The sequence below is a fragment of the Lycorma delicatula genome, chromosome 2, assembly GCF_047948215.1.
Source record: "Lycorma delicatula isolate Av1 chromosome 2, ASM4794821v1, whole genome shotgun sequence".
NCBI classification, from domain to species: Eukaryota; Metazoa; Arthropoda; class Insecta; order Hemiptera; family Fulgoridae; genus Lycorma; species Lycorma delicatula.
The window spans coordinates 151,695,915-151,720,775 of NC_134456.1; the positions used below are offsets into that span (position 1 = coordinate 151,695,915).

At 29.5% G+C, this 24,861-nt stretch overlaps 1 protein-coding gene across 8 annotated transcripts in view; it reads right to left on the bottom strand.

Annotated features, from left to right (window-relative positions):
• Nucleotides 1-24,861, bottom strand: part of bbc (choline/ethanolaminephosphotransferase 1 bbc) — a 140,815-nt gene that overhangs the window by 109,271 nt on the left and 6,683 nt on the right. For all 8 annotated transcript variants that reach the window (XM_075356463.1, XM_075356469.1, XM_075356465.1 and 5 more), the window contains exon 2: nucleotides 8,613-8,760. In XM_075356463.1, coding sequence (XP_075212578.1) covers nucleotides 8,613-8,760 — 148 coding nt within the window. The remainder of the gene's footprint in view (nucleotides 1-8,612; nucleotides 8,761-24,861) is intronic.

The following is a 24,861-nucleotide window of genomic DNA, read 5'->3' on the forward strand; positions in this document are numbered from 1 at the left end:
TTAACACTCATGCAAAGGATCATAACAGGAGATGAAAGCTGGGTTTACTGCTATGCCACTTGAGACATAAGTTCAAACATCACAATGGATTGGCAAAGGATCTCCACACTCCAAGGGAGCACATCAATCTCAATCCAATGTCAAAGTCGATGCTCTCTTGTTTTTTCGATTTTGGAATTATGCATTTTGAATTCTTGCCTCAAGTGAAACAGTGAACCGCGGTACTATCAAGGTGTTTCACAACAGTTACATGAAAAAATCCACAAGAAGAAACCAGAGTTGTGGGTAAACAACTCATGGTTCTATCACCATGACAATGCAACCACACACTTAACTTGAAAATGCTAAAAATGATATAATGCCAAAAATCATATAACTGTCCTCCCTACTCGCCAGATCTGACTCCTTGCGATTTTTTCTTAATTCTGAAATTAAAATCAGTGATGAAAGGACACCGTTTTGAGACTATTGATGAAATTAAACCAAATTCATCACAGACCTTGAAGGCCATTACAAATCAAGCTAACCAGAACTGCTTTGCAATATGTGAACACAGCTGGGAAAAGTATGTGAATAGGAGAGGGGAGTACTTTGGGGACAAGGGGACAAGGACCAATAATCTGTAAAATTAATAATAAAGATTAAAATTCAGTTATTTTCTGAATAGACCTTATATTAGTTACAATAATAAATTACAATTTTATGCTAAAATTACAATTTACAGTAAACTGAAAGTTTTATTTCTACTTGAAATGCATAAATTATGTATGTCATTACAATTTTGATTACCATATGTCATTAAAACACCTCAAAAATTTTTAAAATATGGAAATGTAATTACAAACATATAACATATAATGAATGCATCCTAACAATGCAAAACTCTAAGCAATGATTAGCTTTAAAATACTCAGTAACTTGATATATAATTTCTTAACAAAATACTCCAAACTATAACCACTTTGAGCAATAAATAAAAAAAATATAGTAAATATGCTCAGTAATGATTATATTTCTCATTCATGAGTTACATTCTTATTTCTCATGTTCTTATTCACAAAGAGACTTTCTTCATTATTATTTACCTATAAGAGACAGAGAATGATACAGCTTACCCTACAAGTTATCATAATTGATGCATGTTGATTCAACCACATACACGCACATTACCAACACAAATACTTATTTAAAATTAAAAGTGTTATAATAAACAAGGTTTATTAACAGAAATGTGATTTTTGGTGTTAATAAGCTAAATTATAATGTTTGATAATTCCATAGGTAAAACTGACAGCCTAGATTAAAACTTAAAAACTAACACAATTGTTAACACTGGCAGCAATCAGGTATAAAATTTATTCAGATTTTATATTTGCCAGTTCACAATAAAATTAATAAACACCAATAAATCTGTAAATAAAAAGTTATGATACCAGAGATCCAACAAAGATTACCATATCTTACACTCAAGCGATTCAAGATGTCTAAGTCTAAACTAAAGGAACTAATTGAATAGGAGAAAAAGGCCCGGCATACAGATGGCCAATGTTTAATTTTTCACTTAGAACATACTTTCAAATTAAATTATAATATAAAAAAATATTAAAAAAAAAAATTATCATGTTTTAACAATGTTAATTACTGATTTTCTTAAATAATGAGCATGTGAAGATATGTAATAAAATGTAATTCAGACTGAATAATATGTAATACACATATTTTACGAACAATATTCTGTAATTATTCCAACGTAATATTGCTAGAGCCAATTCTTATTGAAACAACGATGAACAATTTTTGCTGTGCTATAATGTTCTTACATCATATATAAGTTGCTGACTTATTGTCTTGTATGTTAACTACCTCATTTATTTTCAGAATAAAGGGTGATGATAAAAATCAAAGTTTGTCGCTAAATGCAAATATAATAAAATGTATTTTTCAGCCCTTCCTCTAAACTGAGAATATACCTAAATGGCAGACATACATTTTGGTTCCAATAAATTACATTTTTCCCATTGAGGTTTCACTTTACATTAAACCTATCCTACAATAAACTTTCAAGCCAATGTATTGTAATTTCTGTCAATAATAATATCAATCTATTGTAATATCTTGTTAGTTGAATATGTGGCAACATGTTTGGAAGTACTAGGTCTTACAGAAAGTAATACCCATTAGCACATCCTTATGTTTATTCTTATTTCAGCCAGTCTCAGTCAGTGTACACACTTTATGCCACTGAAAATAAAACAGCTGCATGTAAAATTTAAATGGTAAATTTTTATCATTCATACCAACACATCAACAGTCCATCTGACCCCTAGTGACTATTATCTGCCCAAACTGAAAGGGTTTTTGGAAAGAGATTATTTTGAGAATGATGACTACGAAAACAACTACTTATCTTAATAAACTAGCAGGAGAGAAATGATGTAGAAATACAAAAACTAATCAGATGGTACAATAAGTGCTAAATTACTTTCCATACGATCTTGGTAAAATTCCATTTTTTTGTATTACTGTATTACTCTATGTTGTTTCAGGTCTGTACTTGCATGAGGTGCATGTTTCATGATTGCAAAGAACTGTTTGAAAAAATGAAAAAAGTTCTTGACGAGCAATACCTGTGATATTTTGTTTCAAATTGGAAAATAATGTCCTGGATGGCCATAAATATCACTGTATGAAATTCATGTTGAGAGAACAAGTTCTATGGTGCAAAAAGGTCATTAGAAAACCATCCATGAAATATTAAAAGTAGGAATTAGTAAAAGTTTCTCACATACTGTCAATGAAAAAACAATCAACATGCAACAGGAACGCCTGCAAAATATGTTACACACTCTTTCCAGCAGATGTAATAAAAAATGTGTAGAAATTGGATGACAGCTTCCTGAAGTAATCATAACAGTTAATGACACATAAAGTTACAATTATTGTAGAAGCAAAAATATAGTCATCATAGTAGTTGCGGAAATTATTGGGAAAATAAAAAAAAAGCCAAAAAACTCATAAATAAAGATAGCGTTTATCATTTTTATAGTTCATTCATATGATGCATCCCACATAATCAGACTCAACCCACAAGATAGCTCAGTAAAGTGTTTTTATTTGCAAGTATTTAATATAATTTTAGTAGCACAGATAAAAGGGACCTCAAGTGTGGACGAAGAAAAACGCATACTGCACTGTAACAATACACATCCACCTTATTCAACAGGTTCTGGAAAAAAATAACAACTGTTGTACCCCAGCCCTAACTTCCTGCTTTTGAATCTGCAGAATTTCTTGATGAATAACAGAAAATTCTCCACAAATACCTGCTTGTCTATTCCATGAAATGCTTACTAGAACGTATTGCGACCAAGAAAAAATTTATTAACAGAAAAGGAACTACTTTGAACAGGATAAATGAGATTAAGTTTTACAAGTTAATTAAGTAATTTTGAAAATTTACGGTTTCTTTTAAATATTTTTTTTTTTGGGCACACAATGCAGTGTCATAATCAGTGCCCCGACACAATATTTCTATTGTAAATAAATAAATAAATATTAAAAATAAATTAAAAGCTAAAACACAGCATAAATGGAAAATGCCTGTGACAAATGCTAAAAGTGAAATAAGACACACCACATATGTCATTAACACTGATTGGGCTTAAACCCCGATTAAACAGGGATCTTATTTACACATAACAGGGGAATTTCAATACTATATTCCTACATAAAAGATTCAAGCTTATGTGTTTAATTAATTATTAAAAAAAAAAATAATACAAATGGTAATTTTTTAATGAGTACCTAGTATGGAATCAGTAAAGGATCAACATGTGTGGTGCATGTTAGGTGCATTGGTTATAGGCAATCTAACATAAAAAATACCAGTTTCTCCAGAAAATTCCACAGCAACTCCTAAGAATGACTCCTAAGAATGAATCCCATACCAGACTTACTAGAGACACAAAGAATAACATGCTTTCCTGCAGCCATCATCATTGAGCAAAATGTACTGATGTTGCAAAATTGGCAGGCTAATCCTATCAAAACACATATTTAACTTAACAAATGATACTCCATTCAGTGGAGTACGATTTACTTTATCCATATCAACAACATGGACTGGCTGTATAATAAAAATCATTCTCACAGAAAGCAACTCCTAATCACTGCAATTTAAATTGCTTACATGCATAAAGCTATAAAAAAAAAATAGAGTTAGTGTAAAGTAATAAATTGATGTACCTCTTTCTGTGGGAAATAATGGATTTATTCAGTACTTGCATTTGGATCATGGAAAAGAGTACAACTCATTATAAACAAATTCATTAACATTAACAAAACATAACTCAAAAAATATTCAAGTTTGCTATACTAATTAATGATTTTAAACAGAACCAAGCTAAACAAAAAGAATACTACACTCCTTTTATGAAATGTATTTCATATAAAAACCAAGATCACCTGTATAAATAAGATTTTATTTATTAATGTATTTATTGTTGCATCCAGAAGCATGTGCAAATGTCTAATACATTAGACAAAATCTAAAAAAAAAAAATAATTCTCAAAAGTAAATAAAATAATTATATACTTTATTAATTGTTCTTTTTTTATTAAATGGTAAATAAAGCATTAATTCATAAAACGTTTATTAATATTTCACCTTTTAAATCAACATAAGAAAACTTCAGTAAGATAAAGTAAATAAAGCAACAAGCCACTCATTACTTCAAGTAAAACACTCCAGCAACAGAAATAAATTCACTCATGTAAGTGTTTTTTATTAAAAAAATGTATACACACACACACACACACACACACACATTTCAATATTATGTTCTAGGTGGTTTACATTAATAAAATCTAAAATATATATATAAAAGTAAATTAATAAATTTTTTAATTACAAATGTATAATTTTTTATGACTAAACTACTTGCTTTATAAGTAAAGTAAGTGCATAGTAGATGTCAAAAACCACTAACATCAACTTTGAAAAGGGTATAATCAAGGATGACATAAATTGAGTACAAAAATTTCTCGCTTCTCTTTGTTCATTTTAGCTCAAGACAAAACATAAACTCAAGTTCTAACAACTGATAAGGCCATCAACTCGGCTCAATACTGAAAACTATCAGTTTTGTGGGTGTGGAAAGTAAATGATACAGTAAAACTTATCTTAAGAAACACACTTGTATTATATTTATCTGAAATTACTAATGGAAAAAAATTATCATAAAATATTATTGTAGAGTAATTAAATTATATCATCAATAAAAGGAATAATAACTATAATGTAATTTAACAATTATTTAACAGCAAACAAAAGTACTCAACACACTAAACATAATAATAAAATCAAATGTCATTAAATACGTGTTTAATAACTATACACCTTCCTTAGTTTCGACACCTTTTTTTTACAACATACAAAATAAAAGTATTACAAGCAAAGCAACTTTATTGGAAGATAATCTTACTATCACAGATTTATCAGTGACAACCAATAAATAAAACATTTTAAAATACAAATATATTTATATACTTTCAAAATAACTAAAAAAAGACAATTAAATAATATATCCTGTATTTATATACAAGTGACACATTACTTATTAAAAAAAAAGAAAGTCAAATCTGTAAAAAGATTATTTGATGGTTTTATAAGCTTTTGATTTCTTCATTAAATACATTTTGAATTAATATTGGAGTCTGATAAAACGTTTCTTTGTATTCTCTCAGAAGATGGTTCTAGGACTGCATAACTCTGGTAAAATTAATCAAATCTGGCAAAATTTCTGTGCTTTTGAAGGGTGACATCAATGAGTATTTTTTAAAAAGGTTATGATTGTATTAATTTATTTTTTTAAAAGTAATTGCATCTGTAATTGTATTATAAGAAAGAGAAGAATGCAACTCAGGCTGCAAAAAATTTGTGATGTATATAATAGGCATGATGAGATATGAATACGTTGCACAAAGCTGGTTCAAGCATTTTCGATCTGAAAATTTTGATGTCAATGATGCACCTCAATCTGGTTGGTTGATGACTGAAAAAGGTCAACTCTGGAAATTTGTATGTTCTTCAACCAATCTGCTGCTTTATCTTTACCCAACTTCAGTTTCCTCTTCTTCGCCAGTAGTCGTATCTTGTTCAGTACTCAAGTGTCCTCTTTTCTGTATGCAATCTTCTCCACCTGAATCTGATTCTGGTTCATCTTCAAAATCTTCATTTAGGTAAAAGTTATCTAAAATAAGTCTTTGAATAGCAGCAATGTCATTTGGGTTATCAAGATGAAAAATATGTTCTTTATGTGCAATATTATAATGAGAAAAAAGAAGGAAATGTTGATAAATGAAACAACACACTTTTTAACACGATCAGGCACAATTAATCTGTAAGATTATTTCAGGACAAAGTGTGATGGTACCAAATTTGTAATACACAAAACTTCACTAACGTGACAGGGTGTAATCCATTTCACAGATTAAGCGTTCACTGCAGCAGACTGCCTAGTACTGAGAGAAATGTCCACATGCTCAAGAAAATGATAGAGGGAGAAGGTACTAAGAACCACCCGTCCCTCTAGGAAAAATACCAGCTGTGACAAAGAAAAGATTTTGCTCCTCATATCAGAGATTACATGCACCAAATTTCATTACCTTCATTAAGTTTTCCCAATCGTTTTTATAAGAAACTGAACTTATTTGACTTCAATATAAAATCTTTAGGACATATGGAATAAAGGAGTGATGACAGTTAAAATGATAATTCTTAGACCATGTTTTGACAGGAAACAAGACTTACACAGGTAAGTGGTAAAACTTACAACAGAGAATACTGATGCCCTTTCACAGATAGGTAGAAAGGGTAACTAAATTAAATCCTTAATGGCAGCTTCCAACTTGGTTCCATCTCCTTTTAACTGGTCCATGTAGCTTATTTGTATAAACACAGTCACAGTAGCAGCAGCAGCCGAATAGTAAGCATTCCACTCATAATCAATAAGTCTCAGCTTTGAGTCTCCATGATTTTTTAATTTTTTTTTTCTTACTCTTATATAGTATTGATAATAAGAATATTTATAAGAATCTGGAGAAAAACTATAGGAGTTTCATTTTATTGATTATTATTTTATTTGAATAAAACAATCATTAACCTAATTCACAGATTTTGTTTTACAAAAGTTAAAAATTTAAATAAACTTATTTTAATTTTCAACTTGTCTGTTATAATCCAGACTTTTCTTTTGTTTAGCTTTTTTATAATTATCTTATTGATTATATACAGCATAATAAAAATGAAAATAAATTTATTTATTTTTTTAAGTTTTATAACAAAATCTGTTTGTTTTTAATTGTTGATCTTTCATTTCCAATCTGAACACTATGTTCATAAAGATTTTTAGGTTAATGATAATATATTCAAATGTAATAATAATCAGAAAACATGAAATTCATATAGCTTACCAGATTCTAATAAATATTATTATTATAAATAGTATAAAATAAATAAATCATCTTCTTTAGTGAACACGTAAAATTAAAATAAATGTTAAAAAAAATGATACAGAGACTCAAACTCAAGACCTCTAGATTATGAAACTAAAACGTTTGCCACTTGGCTGCTGCTACTAATATGACTGCATAATATAGTACTTAATAAGCTAAATTAAAATAAAGTAAGCTAAAATAAAGTAAAAAGCTACTTGAACCAATCAAAATTTCTAACATGTAATTTACTTGAAAAATTGAGTCAAGTTTTAAGCTGCCATTTTGATTTAAAATAGAAACCCCCCCCTTCCGCCATTCTGCAAAAGGACATCAATAAACTCTGTCATAAGCTGATCACCTGAGCTTATTAGGGTCTCACACTTCATATTCAATCTAAAGAACAGCATCAAATATTTTTCAAGACCAAAAAAATTCAAACAAATCCGTTCGTCTGAAAAAAAAATAAGCACAATTTTCTTAAAAAGAAAAGACATCATTCCAATGAAACCTCTTACTCCTAAAACAGATTATCAAAGAGGGAAAACATAATGCGCACAACTGACTAGGTTATATGATGCGACCCAAAAATCTTATGGACTTATGGATCACTCACGGACCAATCTGCTTCATTACCACACAATAACACAACCTCCACACTATTGTCAGAAAGTTTGCGATCAATCATCTGATTACACGACTTCAACATCCAGTTTTTCCAAAAATTGAATGTTTTTTGGGCAGCAAACAAATGATAAAAAGTGAAAAATGGAAAATTATTCAAAATATCTTATTTTTACATGTCCAACATCCTCCATCCATTAAACAGTTGTATTTGGTAAGAATCATTTTCACTTCTGAATGCATCTTGGCTGTTCATTTTAATATATATAAAACATACATAGTTATACATTGGAATAACCATGTATAAAAAAATGATTATTAATTACACTCCTTTTTTGTACTTTTGTTAATTCCAAACTCACTTTTTTATGATAAACTCACACTTTTGTAGCTATGACAATAAAAACTCATTCAACTATACATAAACTTCAGTAATATAAATCTCATTTAAAATATAAAACACAATAAAGTTTATACAGAATGTTTAATCGTACCAGTAGATATAGAATCACATCCATGATCAAATAATTCACCCAATGGCGTTGATGTGCCTGTTCTTCTTGCTTGTTTACCATCAATGGCATCAAGGCTTTGGTAGACGAACAAACCAAAAGCACAAACAAAAAAAGCCCATCTCGGTGCCTGTTAACAAAAGTTTGTAATTAGTTAATAATAAAGACTAAATAGTGCAAGAGAATCATTAAAAATATATTCCAGAATCCCTAAACGGTAACACTTGCACTGGCAAAAAAGAATTAACATAAGAATCTATGCACGGATTCCAGTTTCAGTAAAGTTAATCAGCCACTTATTTTTAAATGTTAATACTCTATCTTGAATCACTAAAGCATTAACAGAAAATTTATTTTGCCACACATGTAATAAACAAGATAAACAAATCCATATCATATCATAACAGAAAATTAAACTTATGTTCATTCTTTTAAATGATTTCACTCATTCATTTAAATTATTAGAGTTTACTTTTAAATTGGGTTATGATTAGTTAGCAAATTACCAAAATCTTATAACATGACCCACTTATGGGTAACAAATACTGCACCTCAAACACTTGGTATCTCTAAAGTCAACATACATTAAGATTCTAGTGTTAATACTAGAAGGAGGAAGAGGTTAAAAAAAATGGAAAAACTAAAAGAATAAAATATTTAGATTAAAAGGAGAGGGATAAAGAATAGTAGTGAAAAGTTATAGAATTGTCATGTGATTGTGAAAGAAGAGTTAAATATTATGTTGTTCAAGGGAAAAAGTGAGGGAATTTACAAATCTGAGAACAGATTACAAATCTGTACAAATTTGGGAAATAATTGTATGTGGCATTGAGGAGAGGCAATTATCATACTACAGCCACTAACATAAAACTATAAGAATAACTTGAAAGTCTTGGAGATGGATTCTAACCTGATGTAGAAAGAGGAAAAGCCAAAAAAAAGTATAGATGAAGCGATGCTGACTGTGTTGAAGAGGGGTCTTTATGAGAAAGATGTTTATGATAGAAATAAATGGATATTTGGGAGGCTGTAAACAGCTGCATTGAATAAATCGAATAATAATAATTTACATTAAACTACAATTAAGATAAAGAATTGGGTGCTAAGTTTAGAAGGTTTCTAATTTCTTAGAAAAGCCTAAAATGGAATAAGGAAGTGCCAATAAAATGCAAGGGCATACTTTAAAATAATTATTTGCCAATCCTCACATCACCAACAGGAAGTCAGATACTAAGGAACAAGAAATATAATACAAGCAGGAGAGATTGAATTTCTGAGAGCAATATCAAGCAAAGCTAGAAGAGACCGAATAAAAATTTAAAGGATAAAGTATCATATGGGTACTGATAGAATGAGTTGCAGAATTAACAAACAAAAACTGATATAGTAAAGACAATTGAAGAAAATGCAACAAAGGAATCTGCCCCAGGTAATTTTTGAAGTAAAAGTAAATGGCAGGAGATCTAGAGGAAATCCAAAATGATATTATGATGAAAGAAATTGGAAAGAAAACATAATAAGTGAAAAAGTCATGGAACAGAAATGGTTTTTGAAGAAGAATTAGTGGAGATAGAAAATGAACAGCCCAACCGGGGAAGCCTGGAGAATAGGATTGGAAGAAGTAAGTAAATAAGCAATATTAACTGATGATTTATATTTAAAGATAAATTTCAATTACACAAGTTTCAGTCTACACTTCTAAGCATATTTCAAACTGTTCTTTTCTACTTCAATTCAGTTACAACACACAAAATGGCAAACTTTAAACAATTTAACTGCACATATACTAGTATAGTTATATATAATCACATTATACTTTTAATCAGTTAGTAAACCTTCTTTTTAGCTTGACTGTTTAAAATTAGAAACCATCCTTGGTTAAAGAGTTTTGAAAATCTTTTCTGAAGTGGGGAGTACTAGAACACATCTTATGACAAAAAAATAATCCTTCTTCAAAAAAAATGCATTATCTTATTTGATAGTTTTTGTAATTACTGAACATATTTTAATCAATTTCTTGATAATAAAACAATTAAAATTTAATTCAAAAGAACATTACAATTTAATACCACAAATATTATAATTCTGTTGAAATAAATTACTCTAATTATGGAGCTGACACTGCATAATATTTATCCAACTTCGCTTTTTGCCTTTCAAAAAGTAATGTTAGACCACATGAAATTTTCTTTCGCCCATTTTTCACATATCAAAATACCAATCAACTGAAACAACTGCCAGTAACAGAATTATGAATATATTCAACTGAAAGGGTTGGGGTGCAGTTTTAGCAGAGATTTGAACCTCTACAATATACTACGAGCACCATTTATTGATTTTAGACAGACTTATCAAATGTTCCTTATATATAATATTACCAGCATCAACAGTTATTTAAAGATTTTTTCATTTTTGTATTTTACAACTCTTAACCTTTAAATATGCCTTGATGACCACATTAATTACCTAATACACCTCATCAACCTAGTTTTTCTCTACAAGATTTTGTCATAAGTTTCTTTTCATTCCTAATTGTCTTAGAATTTCTCCTTTTCAAATTTTATCATACCACCTAATTTTCAATATCTTCTGTAACATGAAAATTCAAACATCTTTTATTTTCATTCCTCCTTTCCCTGTTATTCATGTTTCACAATACAATACACATTAATATTTTCAAGAATTTATTTCTAACTCTAGATAAACAGAGTGATTCACAGGAGGAAAGGAAAATAATTTGCAAACTGATTGAAAAAGGAAAAGCAGGTCCCAGAACTGTATCTCCTGTAGCTTTCATGATATCCAACGTAAACAGAAAAATTTGGTGATAAAAACACCTTTTTTTAAGTTGCAGGTAAAAAAACTTTGTTAAATGACTAACAAATGCATAAATTTTATTATCAAAACTTGTAAAGAATTTAATTCTCGGAAAATTGATGTAATAAGTCTATGAAAAACAAAAAAAAAATATCAATTTTTATTACTGAAAACTGAACACAAAAATGCCATGGATTTGTAAGAAATTAAAAACAGCTGATTTTAATACAATAAATTTAGACCTTTTAATTCAACAACACAAAAAAATTAAGTTGATAGCACTGAACAGCATGCATTAATTTGTATACTACTCACTGTTGTCACAAAAATGTGGTTATGTATTAATGATAAACATTATGTAATTTAGTCAATTTTGACATAAATTTGATTTGAGTTTAATTGTTATTTTTGAGAATCAAGTTATGCAATAGTGATTTTGTATTTATTGTAGTCTAAACGTAGCCTACATTTTTCCTATTTAATCAGAATTTTAAAATTGAAATTCCATTTTAATGCTTTTGTTTTGAAAAATGTTGCATCTATTCGCTGCAAAATATGGTGTATGATTTTTATGTATGGCTTTTGCAATGGAAGTGCTCCAGTTGCGGTGATAGAATAGTGACGTAGGTATCCTGGACCAGTAATTCCAATTGGTAAAGTATTTTGTAGAATTTTTAATAATCTTCATGAGGGTGGTACACTTCCCAGCGCTCATGTTTCATCTGAACATCAACCATTGCATAGTGATGAAAGGGAAAACATTCTGCAAGTGGTACAGCTTAGTCCTATAACAAACATGCAAAGAATTTCTACATGATTCAACATTTCACAAACTATATTATGGAGGAACATTAAATGCTGATGCGAACGGCATCTTCCTTATCATGTTCAGAAAGTTCAACACCTCCAACTTGGTAACCAAGACTGCAGTTTTGTCAATGTGTTAACAATAATTACAGTTTAATTAAGTTTGTATTATTTTCTGACAAACTACTTTTACCCATAATGGTATAAACAACACATGGAATTCACTTCGGTGGTCTTAAGAAAACTGCTGCAGTTGAATCAAATTTCCTGTAACAATTTTCAGTGAACATTTGGTATGGTATGATCAACAATCAATTAACAGGCCCTTACATACTAGAACGTGTCATGAGGTGAAATTATCTGGAATTTTTAAACAATGAATTTTTTAGTGCTTAAAAATTTCTCATTGGTGGAACAAATTTTAATGTACTATCAACTTGATGGAACACCAACACACTTCATGAATGAAGTAAGACAATTCTTAGAAGAAAAGATTTACTGGTAAATTGATAGAATAAGGCCAGTAAATTTATCGCTTACATTCTCAATACTGCTGACCTCATCTAGGAATGCAAAGATAGCATAATTTAGTTGGTGACAAAATAAAAGGAAACTAGTCAAAAAATGCATCAATATCAATGGTGTAATTTTCTAACATTTATAGTAAATAAATAAGTATAAACCACAGTGAGTATTTTTTTTAAAAAAGAAAAGTAAAGTATTTAAATTTTTCAAACATCTAAAGATATTTTATTAAGAACCACTGTTTTTAATTTTTACAAATTCGTAAAATTTTTCTGTTAAGTTTTTTTGTTCTCTTCTTATTACCAAAGGTTGATTTTTTGTTTGTTTTTCATTAACTTTATTACATGAATTTTCTCAGAATTAAATTTTATACCAGGTTTGATAACAAAATCTATGTATTTAGTAGTCACTTAACAAAATTACTCTAATTACTCTACTTCAAACCTAAAAAAAAAATTGTCTTTTGTCACCGAATATTTCTGTTTTACATTGGATATGAAAACTGCAGAAGATACAGTTCTGGGGCCTGTTTTATTGATTTTTCAGGTTGAAAAACAAAAGAAATCATAAATTTTACCCCTTATATAATGCCTTAAAAATTTTAGTATGACCTCACTTCACAGAGGGAACTGAATGAAATCTGGTTGATATTTTTCACTAGCCATAAGTTGATATAAAACATTTTCGAACAAATGTTTGTATAAATTTTTTTTTCTTATTTCAAGCTCTATAATCATTTCTCAGATTATTTTCCTTCCCTGCTGTATCACCTTTATGTATGTAAGCATGTACGCATGTGTGCATGCATGTATGAATGTATGCATGTATGTATGTATATATATATATATATATATATTTTTGAAACACATGTACATATATTTGGAAATAACAGACCGTTTTACTACAAGAAAACTCTTCTGGCACAAACAAGATAAGCTTATACTAAATAAATGTGTAGAGTGCTTTATTATAGATGAAACATGAACAATAGTTGATAAAAAAGGAAAACAGTAGATACCTTTGAAGTCTGGTTTACATGAGAATGTTGAAAATTAGGTGGGTAATAAACTATTAATTTCCTATCCTATTAATTTCGATTTCCTATCTAGTGACAGTCGTTTAATTTCAATATAACCCCTACAATTCCTAACATTTTGTTCCAACATTCCTAACAATTTGTTTTACATATTCCAAACTTTGCCTGCTCACACAATTTTTCCCATCTACCTGTTCCTCCAATATCAAAGCAACTATTCCAGGATGTCTTAAGGTGTTGCCTATAAGTCTGTCTCTTTTTTTGGCTATATATTTCCAAATGCTTCTTTCTTCATAAATTTCCTGCAACACCTCTTTATTTATCACTTTATCCAACCACCTGATTTTTAACATTCTTCAACAGCACCACATTTCAAAAGCCTCTAATCTTTTCTTCTCAGGCACTCCGATCGTCCAAGTTTCACTTCCATATAAAGCTAAGCTCCAAACATATATCTTCAAAAATGCTTTCCTGATGTTTAAATTAATTTTTGATGTAAGCAAATTATATTTCTGACTGAAAGCTCATTTTGCCTGTGCTATTCGATGTTTTACATTGCTCCTGCTTCAACTATCTTTAGTAATTCTACTTCCCAAATAATAAAATTCTTCTACCTCCATAGTCTTTTCTAGTTCTATTTTTATATTTAGTGGTCCATCTACTTCATTTCTACTACATTTCATTAATTTTGTTTCGTTCTTGTTTATTTTTATGTGGTAGTTCTTGTGTAGGATTTCATCCACCGCCATTCATTGTTTCTTCTAGATCTTTTTTATTCTCAGTTAGAATTACTATATAATTAGCAAATCAAGCATCTTTATCTTTTCACTGTGCACTGTTACTTGAATTTAAATTGTTCTTTAACATCACATCATTAACTGTTAGTTCTATGTAAAAATTTAAAAGTAACTGGGATAGGGAACATCCTTGTCGGACTCCCTATTTTATTACGGCTTCTTTCTTATGTACTTCGATTATTACTGTTACAGTTTTTTTTCTGTAAATGTTAGCAATTGTTGTTCTATATCTAAACTTGAACCCTAACTTTTTTAAAATACTGAACATTTTATTCCATCTACGTTATCAAATCCCTTTTCTAAGTTTATAAATGCCGTGTATGTTGGTTTGTTTTTCTTTAATATTTCTTATACTTTTAATCTGAGCGCTAAAATTGCTTCCCTTGTCCCTATTCTTTTCCTGAAACTAAATTGGTTTTCTACCACTTCTTCCACTCTCCTCTCAATTCTTCTGTACAGAATTCTAGTTAAAATGTTTGATGCAAGAGTAGTTAAGCTAATTGTTTTGTATTCTTTACATTTATCTGCTCCTGCTTTCTTTGGTATCATGACTATAACACTCTTTTTGAAGTCTGACGGAACTTCTCCTTTTTCGTAAATATTACACACCAGTTTGTATAATCCTCACCTGCACTGCACTTTAATTCTGCAGATATCCTGTCTATCCCAGAAGCCTTTCTGCCATTAAAGTCTTTTAATGCTCTCTTAAAGTCAAATCTCAGTATTGTATCTCCCTTTTCATCCTCTTCTTGCTCTATAACAACAGTTTTTAATTCATTTCTTCCGTATAACTCTTCAATATATTCCACCCACTTATCGACCTTTTCTTTCATATAATAAATTTGCTTACCTCTTTGATTAACACATTATTACATTTTAATTTATGTACCACAAAATTCTCCTTAACTTTCCTGTATACTCTGTCTATTTTACACCAATGATCATTTCTCTTTCCACTTCTGGACACTTTTCTTTAATCTACTCTTCTTTTACTAATTTGCACTTCCTGTTTGTAATATTTCTTAATTTTCAGTAGTTCCTTTTACCTTCGTCATCACTAGCATTCTTATGCATTCTGTTAATTCATCAGCAGTAATATATATCCTTTGATATCCAAGGTTTTCTAGCAGTTCTCTTTGTAACACCTAAGTTTGCTTCTGCTGATTTAAGAATTTCCTTTTTAGCATTCTCCCATTCTTCCTTTATATCTTCTAGCTTATCTTACTCAGACCTCTTGCGATGTCCTCTCCAAAAATCTTCTTTACCACCTCTACCTCAAGCTTCTCTAAATTCCACAGATTCATCTGACATCGTTTCTTCAGGTTTATTGGAAAAAAAACAGCTATAATTTTTCATTGCTTTCAGCTGCACAGTACTCAGAAGATTGATTGATGTAAGTCCTCCTGAACCTACACCCTTAACACTACTGAAAGAATTGCTGCCTGCTTTCAAGAATCATTCCTTAGTCTGGCTCTCAACAGATACCTGTCCAATGGTTATATCTTCAGTCCAGCTACTCTGTATCACTGAGCACTCAACCCCCCCTCATCACTGGCAAGGTCTCATGATTCATAGGAGTAAAAATAAATAAACAAATAAAAAAACTGACAAAAAAATCCAAATTTATAATTAAAAATATCAAATAAATTACATGAGATAATAGTAAAATAATATGTGAAAGTACTAAATACATAAAATAACAAATCAGAAGGTGTTTATGAGAATTATTTGAGCACTTATTACTTTACACATTAAATGGAAACAGAAAATTTAGTTCTTTAATATTTTAATTAACATTATATAGAGTCTCCAGACCCTGTATATAAAAGTAATAAGCTATATTTAGAAAATATATGTTGTTGATCATAATCTCTTAAACATACACTCAATTGAAATGAAATATCTGAAAAGTTTATTCTGTATACTCTCAAGGTCAGTGGAGTATGCATGCGCTGGTAAGCCAACTCACAGTGCAGCTGTAGTCAATAGTAGTCAGTCGTGATGACTCCACAGCAGAAGGTTTGGTATATGCTTTGATTAGTGGAGTCTCAATCAGTTACTAATGTCCAAAAGCATGTACTAACTAAATGAAATATATCTGCTCACTTCTCAAGCAGATATGCTACCAGTCCTTCATTAAAGCTGCCACTAAAAACAGTGCTGTTATTTTATCTTCCCTGGTTCCTACAGTCAATGCTCTGAATAAGGACTTTAAGAGTCTATTTCCAAACACAGGTGTGGCTTTGAATCAAAAATATTTGTCCATCTGACTGGTGATGGAGAATAATGAAGGCTCTTTGCTACCAATTAAAATGCAGAAAATGCCTGCACCGGAAGAAGTGCTCCAAATGATCTTTTGCAATTACAAAAAAGGATGTGGCGCTACTTGTGGCTGCAGAAAAGTTGGACTTTTTTGTAACACCACGTGTAGAACATGCTCTGGTGACAACTGTCAAAATTGTCCTCCAATTACTAACCAAGAGTAGGAGGTTGACAGTGATGACAGTTCCTGTGATGATCCATAGTTACAATAATAAAACATGCTTTGCTATTATAACGTACATCAAATTTTCATTTCTTTCTTTTCTAATTTCAGTTTTTTAATTTTAAATAAGCATGATTGTTAATATTAATCACAAGGCTGGTTTGTAAGGTTTGGGATGTTACAATAAATTATTTATAATTTATTAGTTGTTAATGTAAAATTGATGTTGTCTGAAAGAATTCTGAGGTAATACTCTATTTTTACCGTCAAACACTGGACTACTGTATAAAAACTCATCAACAAAATGTTTTCTACAAAAAAAAAGTTAAGTTTAATTAAATTTATGGGAAGTTACAAATGTGTTGGTAATTTATTAAAAACTAGTGAACCCGACAATGCTTCGCTATTACCAGAATATTTACCACAGTTCAAACCTCACTAATCTCACTACTATATATATTAAAAAAAACAACAAAAACCGTATAAATGAATAACCTAAAACAACTTTTACTAAATTTAATGTTGTTGTATATATCAATAGATATGGCTACATCAATTGTCATTGTCTATATACATTGTTGTCTCTATGTCAATATCGTCTTTCTCAGAAAGCTATTATGTGGTTAAATATTATGTTATTAAATTATTGTATTAAATATTATGGAACTAATAATATGTAAACACTCCCAGGACAAATGAAAACAGTGAAATCGGTTAAGTAGTTTTCAAATTATTAGGACATACACAAAACAAAGACTGTCTTTTGATAGGGACGAACACAACTTCCTAGAAGAATAATTGATCAATTATTCAATAAATAGTCTACAAAATTGGTTTGCTGTCAGGTTTGATTAAGGTAGAAATTATTTTTCAAGAATAAATAACTATTCTATTTTTTTGGCAAATATTGCAAATTCATTAATATAAATACATGGATAAGTTAATTTTTTTTATTTTCTAAATATTGGTACCAATGTAAGTATGTAATAGTTATATAATAAAGATGACAAGTTTACTGTTTTATTAAGGAGCTTCAAACAAAAAATATAATTGAGTTGTTACAAACAAAATCAATTTGATCTTCCCAAAAGAATTTGTCACCTAACTGAACACCTACAGAAATTTCACACTACAGGCAACAGAAATAATATTGTAATCACTAATAGGAATACTATATACACCATTAGCAATGTTACACCAACCTGAGAAGTAAAATAATAATTTTTTCAGACTTTAAATTTAGTTACTTATATTCATCAGGTGAATAATGTTTTGCTTATTTAGAATACTTTAAATAAATATCTAACAACAGATATTTGTATAATCTATGAAGAAAGAAACAATAAATGGTTCAAAATTTTGAGATCACTAACAAATAATAATGCAAAAGACACAGGACTGAGGACACTTCCACGGCACTCTGCACACATTTTGAAGTAAAAACTTAAATTTTATATAAGTTCTTCAACTGCCTGTTTATGATCAGTAAGCAATGACTTTAATAAGCAGCTGCTTTGATATAGTAACAAGATTTTTCATCAGTAAGAAATGATCAACTAAATCAAATTCCTTATAGAAATTAAAAAATTAAAAAGCAAATTCTTTGTAAGCTTTGCTACTTAATATTTTCTATAAGGGAAAAAGTGTTGTCAGCATATAATTTTTCCTAACATCATAGTGAAATTTTGTCAATGTTATACTTTTAGATGAGTTTTGAAAGTATTTTAAAGTTTATTTTTTGTCATTTTTCCAGATACTTTTAATGCAGCCTACCTTATGGGGAGGAATTAAAAATTGAAATCTTAAGGCCAATAGGAGATACTCCATCAATAGAAGTTTAATTAAATTTGTAAGAGCAGTAATAATACCTATGAACGCTTTTAAAATAGAGGGAGGAATTCAATCAGTAGCCATTAAATGTTTACTGTTATCATTCAAAATACAAGTTTTAACTTCTCTACTATCAACAGATAAAACCAGCAAAGGGTTGTAAAATTTTCCCGATATACCTACTATGTTCAACAAAATTTTAAAATGGAAATAATACAATAAAATTTTATTTAATTTAAATATTATTATTACAAAATCAATATTATTATGCAAAAATCAAGTAATATTTAGTGCCATGAAGTTAATAATTTTATTAAATATAAATCGTTAATGATGAATAAGTTCTGCATTAAACAGTCAGTAATATTTCACTAATTATAGAAGCAGACAAATAAAATTTTGACATTTTACAACTTTTTTTTTTACTACAAACTAAGAAGCCTTTTTAAAATTATTAATAACATTAACTCGCCAGGTTAGTCTAGTGGTTAAACTCATTATTGCAAAATCAGCTGATTTTCGAAGTCGAAAGTTCAAGGTCCTTGTAAAGGCAGTTGTTTTTGTAAGGATTTGAATGCTAGACTGTCAATACTGGTGTTCTTGGCGGTTAGGTTTCAATTAATCACACATCTCAGGAGTGGTCAGCCTGAGTCTGTGACTACACATTTACCGGTACAATAACATGCCAGACTCTACGCAGGTGCCTTGGCATTTCTGCAAAGTACTTTAGACATCATGTCATTGTGGTTACTCTGTAACCTGGTACACAAAAAAAGAAAAGTTAATATTGTTATTTTCCCACTTTATTTTGACAATAAAGTTCTAAAATTTATAACTGACTTTATTGGTCACCCTTTTAACAAAATAAATCTTTATATCTTCTATTATGTTTTCATTAATAAATGAAATTTCTAAAATTTGACAGTCGTGATCTGAACTATTACACTCTACACAAAAAGTTTAAAAATTAGCTAAAATCAACACATTCCAAGTTATCAAATTTTAAAAGAATGGAATTATTTTGAAGAAAAATTATCAAACAATATTTTTTTATAATTGATAACAGAGGTACAACACAATAATCAAATTAAAATTTGGTGAAGTATACATCAGACTACATTTGGTGTGGAGGTGTATCCATTCTATGTTACAATATTAAGAGGACTGTTCAAAAAATTATCAGATTTTTTTTCCACAGGAAGCAGTTGGAAAAAATAGAAAGGGTGCGATGGAAAGACTTGATGCTGTTGTTATTCTCGCTGCATATGAATAAATTCTTGTAGTTTTGTTAGTGAAGTCAATCACTGCGTCCACTTTCTTTTTATATTGTTACAATTGTGTTAAATGGTTTTGGTTTAATATCAATTAGCATGAGGTGGTAGAATGTTAATACATTCTACCAATTACTAACAATTATGTTAATACATTCTAACAATTACTATATCAAGTTTTACCAAAACCTCAGTGATATCTAAGATAAAACAATATGCAAGTTTCGACAAGTACATAATAGTAATTCTTCCTATGCCCATGGCATAGTAAGATGCTACGGGCATTACACAAATAAAAGAATGGTTTAGACATTTAAAATATGGTTTGTAATATTCATGAAGAGTAATTAACATACATATGTATCTCGCATAACTCAAAAATAATTAGCTGTACAATGTTGAAATTTTGGATTTAGGACTGTTGTAACATCTAGTTGTGTACTTCCTCTTTTGAGTGCAATTAACTGGACCAAAAGTGTCCAAATTATTTATCTACTGACACCAGTTTATTACTTTAAATTTTAGACATACAATTAGTTTTTCTACAGAAACAACATTCTTCTATTATTAAATTTAAAATAACACTAATTTAAAAAATGTTTAAAAAACCATAATTTTCTGCATCCCATTCAACATGTACATAAATACCTGCTCAAATAATTTTCATTAATACCTTATGAAGTGTGAATTATTTATATTTGGTATCTTCACATAATTATCTTAATATTATTTCATGTGTTAAATAAATAATACAGAATTTAATCAAACATATTTTTAGCTTAAAATTAATTGTGTACACTTGTGATGTTGCTCTGATTAGTTTCACACACAGTTACCCCTTGATCCATCCTGAAGTTTTGTTTTTTATCCATGAAGTAGCATATACCAACCCATTCCTGCTGTGGTCTACACACTGTAGCAATCAGAATAAAAGATTTATCTATTACTGGCATTTTACTCCTAATTCATAATCTGCAATTTTTAAGGGCATATATTCCCAGAGACATTCCCGACATTTTAGGACCAGTATGTGGCAATTAATTTGTTCATCTAATAAATAAAAACCCTCTCTTCACAATAATAAAAAAATTTAATTCACACATTTTAAACAAAACTTTATTTACTATAAATCAACATTATCACTTGTAGGCAACACAACATGCGTCTACAGTTTAATTCTCAAATGTAACTATCCAGTGAAAAAAGATACAATTGAATTTCTCTAAATAGTTAAATTTATTAGCAAATTTCTTTTAATTATAAATTCAGTGATATCACACTAACTGGCTAATACAAAAAACTGGAAATTCCTATTAACACCAATTAAACAGTTTTTAGATAATGTAACAATTTATGTTGAATCTTCAAACAATTGACTTTTATAAAAATTAGAAACCTTCTAGAATTTTAATTGCATGAAATGTTACACTTAATAATTCAGTTTCATACAAAATTTCTAAATGCCTATTTTCCAATTTTTTAAACAATGCAAAATATTTATTTCGTGTTAATGATATTTGCAGATACTAAAGTAGTTTAGACCCATCACAAACTGATAAACTGATATTTGTCAAACTGGAGCTGCTGTCAAACTCTTTACAAGACATAGAAGAGATGGTCTTTTAAAAATTATGCAATAAAACCAAACGCAATAAAAAATTTACGGATCAGCAAACTTTAATCCTGTGAATAAATATTATGTTCTCTTCTTACTCTTGCGTATTATCCACTCAGCAAACATTGGCTACCATTATTTTATTCACCACCATCCAAAAAAGCGATATACTCAACATTCTAAACCGCTGCTTCAAATTTTTTTAAGACAATCAATAACTTATCAATCTTACACCTGAAGAAGACTGATTTGGCCTTCCCAATTCTGCTATCATTTCCAGACTGTGAATCCATCATTTATCAATAATATTCTCAAAGTAGAAATACTTTTTCATCCTTCCTAATCACACCCACTGACTGTAGAATCCACTCACCCAATTCTTACTAATGACCACGTACTTAGTCTCTTTGGTATTCAGACTTAACTATACTTCTTAAATGCCAAACCATTTGATCTAAGAGTATTTGCATATACTCTAAAGCACTGATTCTTAAACTTTTTCACCCACTGCCCACATTGAGAATCAAACATCTTCTAGGGCCCATCCCAAAATTTTTAAACTTATCATCTGTTAAAAATAATTGCAATTGCCGTTTTTAAGATGTGATCTTACAAACTGCAATTGCAATTATTGTTTTTAAATGTGGCATATCCTATTTCCAAGTTGAAACTTACACTTTAAATGAGAGCAATTAAAACGCATATTTAATTATATTTGGAAATATTTTTATTAGAACTGCTATCAAAAAAATTACAATTGTGTCTATACAGTAATATAACAACAGTGATAGCAAATACAATAATTAAAACAAAGCTTTCACTTACAAATTACGCTTTCATTAATGTGAAGGGTGAATCTGATGTGCTTTAACGAGTTTGTTAATATCAGGCTCGAGTTTACTTAAAAACAGCCGTAAGTCGCCACATTCAGTAACATGCACTCAATTTCTCTTTTTGGTAAGCAATGTGGTTACAGCACTAAATTCACGTTCAGGTAAATACAACAATGGGAATGCTATCAGAAATCTTGAACAACTGGTCATAATCCAGGGTACAGTTGCGGAATTGGCTCTTGCAACCAAAATTCTTGATAGCCGCTCCGAATTTTATTTTTATTTCTCTGTTTGTGTCAGTTCTACAATTTGTTCCTCTAACTGGGTTTATTCTGCTGTGTTGACATTTGGAAAAAGATCCAACACCCAGTCTGATATGTCCATATTTAAAATATCCTGGAATTGTTCTTTGAAATCATGGAGTTTCTCCAAGTGTTGGCAGTAAACAAGCAAGTTGTCGTTGAAGGATACTGCTGATAAGTTAGGGACGTTACTAAATTCATGTCTGCCAATATTTCTCTTTGGTAATAGCAGTTTGGTTACCAAAATAGCAATGACATTTTTTGTTTTAATCAAGTTTAAGTTGTTGCCTTGAAGCTGGAAATTAACATCATTAAACAATTTACATAGGTCTGTCAAATATGCAATATCATTCTTTGATGTAATGAGGTTGTCGTGCAACTGTGTCTTTGTTTTCCCGGAACTCTATCACAAAAAAATTGTAAAATCGAGTCAGACAAGTACCGTTTGATAGCCAGTGCAATTCTGTGTGAAGCAGCAAGCAGTTAAAATCTTCATGATTGGCAACGCAAAGCTGACTCTAAATAATCTGTCATTTAGTGAATTGCTTCTGATTTTATTAACTGCTCTGGTAACATATTACAGTGATAGACTTTAATTTTATTTTGTGTTGTATATGTATTTCTTGCCACTTTTTCTTCAATTATTCGTTGATAATTGAATAATAATGCTTTGTATAAAATAAATACTCATATGTTTTGACATATTTATTATAAGTCTTCATCAAAATGATACATTTGGTGACTGCTACACAGAACAAAGAAAGATTTGATCTTGTGTTAGTAAAGTGGTTGTATAACAAAGAATATAAATAGGTTTTATTTTTTTATTTCATACTATTGCTACATTATACACTGGTACAAAAAATTAAAGACACACCTATATTTTATGATAAAAAATGATTGTATTCAAACAACTTTAATTTTGCAACCAAGAAACTTAGACACAAATCAAAAAAAATTAAAGCTTGACACTCTACTTTTTGACAGTATACTTAAGATTTCAAAATTCATCAAATTAAAAAAAAAAAAATCAGTGAGAAGAAAAGTTAAAAAAATTTGAAAGTTTTTCTTCGTGTTTGATTGGGTGCATGGGGAAAACGAAATTTTTACAGTAAACTGCATTAAAATCGTTTGAAAGCGTAAGACTTAAGCTTTTATTTCTTTTTTTGTATGTCTCTCAACGATTTTTCTGAACTGAAATATTCCTCTAGAGAGAAAGGGCCACTACTTTTGTCTTTAATGCTGCATATATCTCCCGATCTAAGCAATGTCAAATAAATGCAATGACAAATTGTGAGGTCTTCAATGTTGTGTTGCAGTTTTGGCTTTTGTTCATTTTGTGCAGAAGTATTGAAATCTTTGATTGAGACTGCAACATGTATCACCCGCTCAAAGCTTAACCCAAGATAATATTACAGTCTCATTAAAGGTTTCAATAACTCAACACAAAATGAACAAAATCCAAAAACTGTAACACTACATTAAAGGCCTCGCAATTTATCATTAAAGGTAGATCAAAAGCCCTTAATTTCCATATTTATTTGTATCAATACGTTGCTTAGATTGGGAGATATGCAGCATTAAAGACAAAAGTGGCCGTTTCTCTTTAAAGTAGAATATTTCTGTTCAGAAAAATCGTAAACATAAAAAAAATAATTAAAATTTCAGTCTTAAGCTTTTAAAAAATTTTAATGCAGTTTACTGAAAAAATTTCATTTCCCCCATACGCTCGATCAAACACGAAGAAAAACTTTCAAATTTGTAAAACTTTTCTGATTTTTTTTTTTTAATTTGATGATTTTTGAAATCTGAAGTATACCAAAGTACCTGAAGTATCTAAAGTAGAGTATTCAAGCTTTAATTTTTTTTTTTCGTCTCTAAGCCTCTTGGTTGCAAAGTTAAAGTAGTTTGAA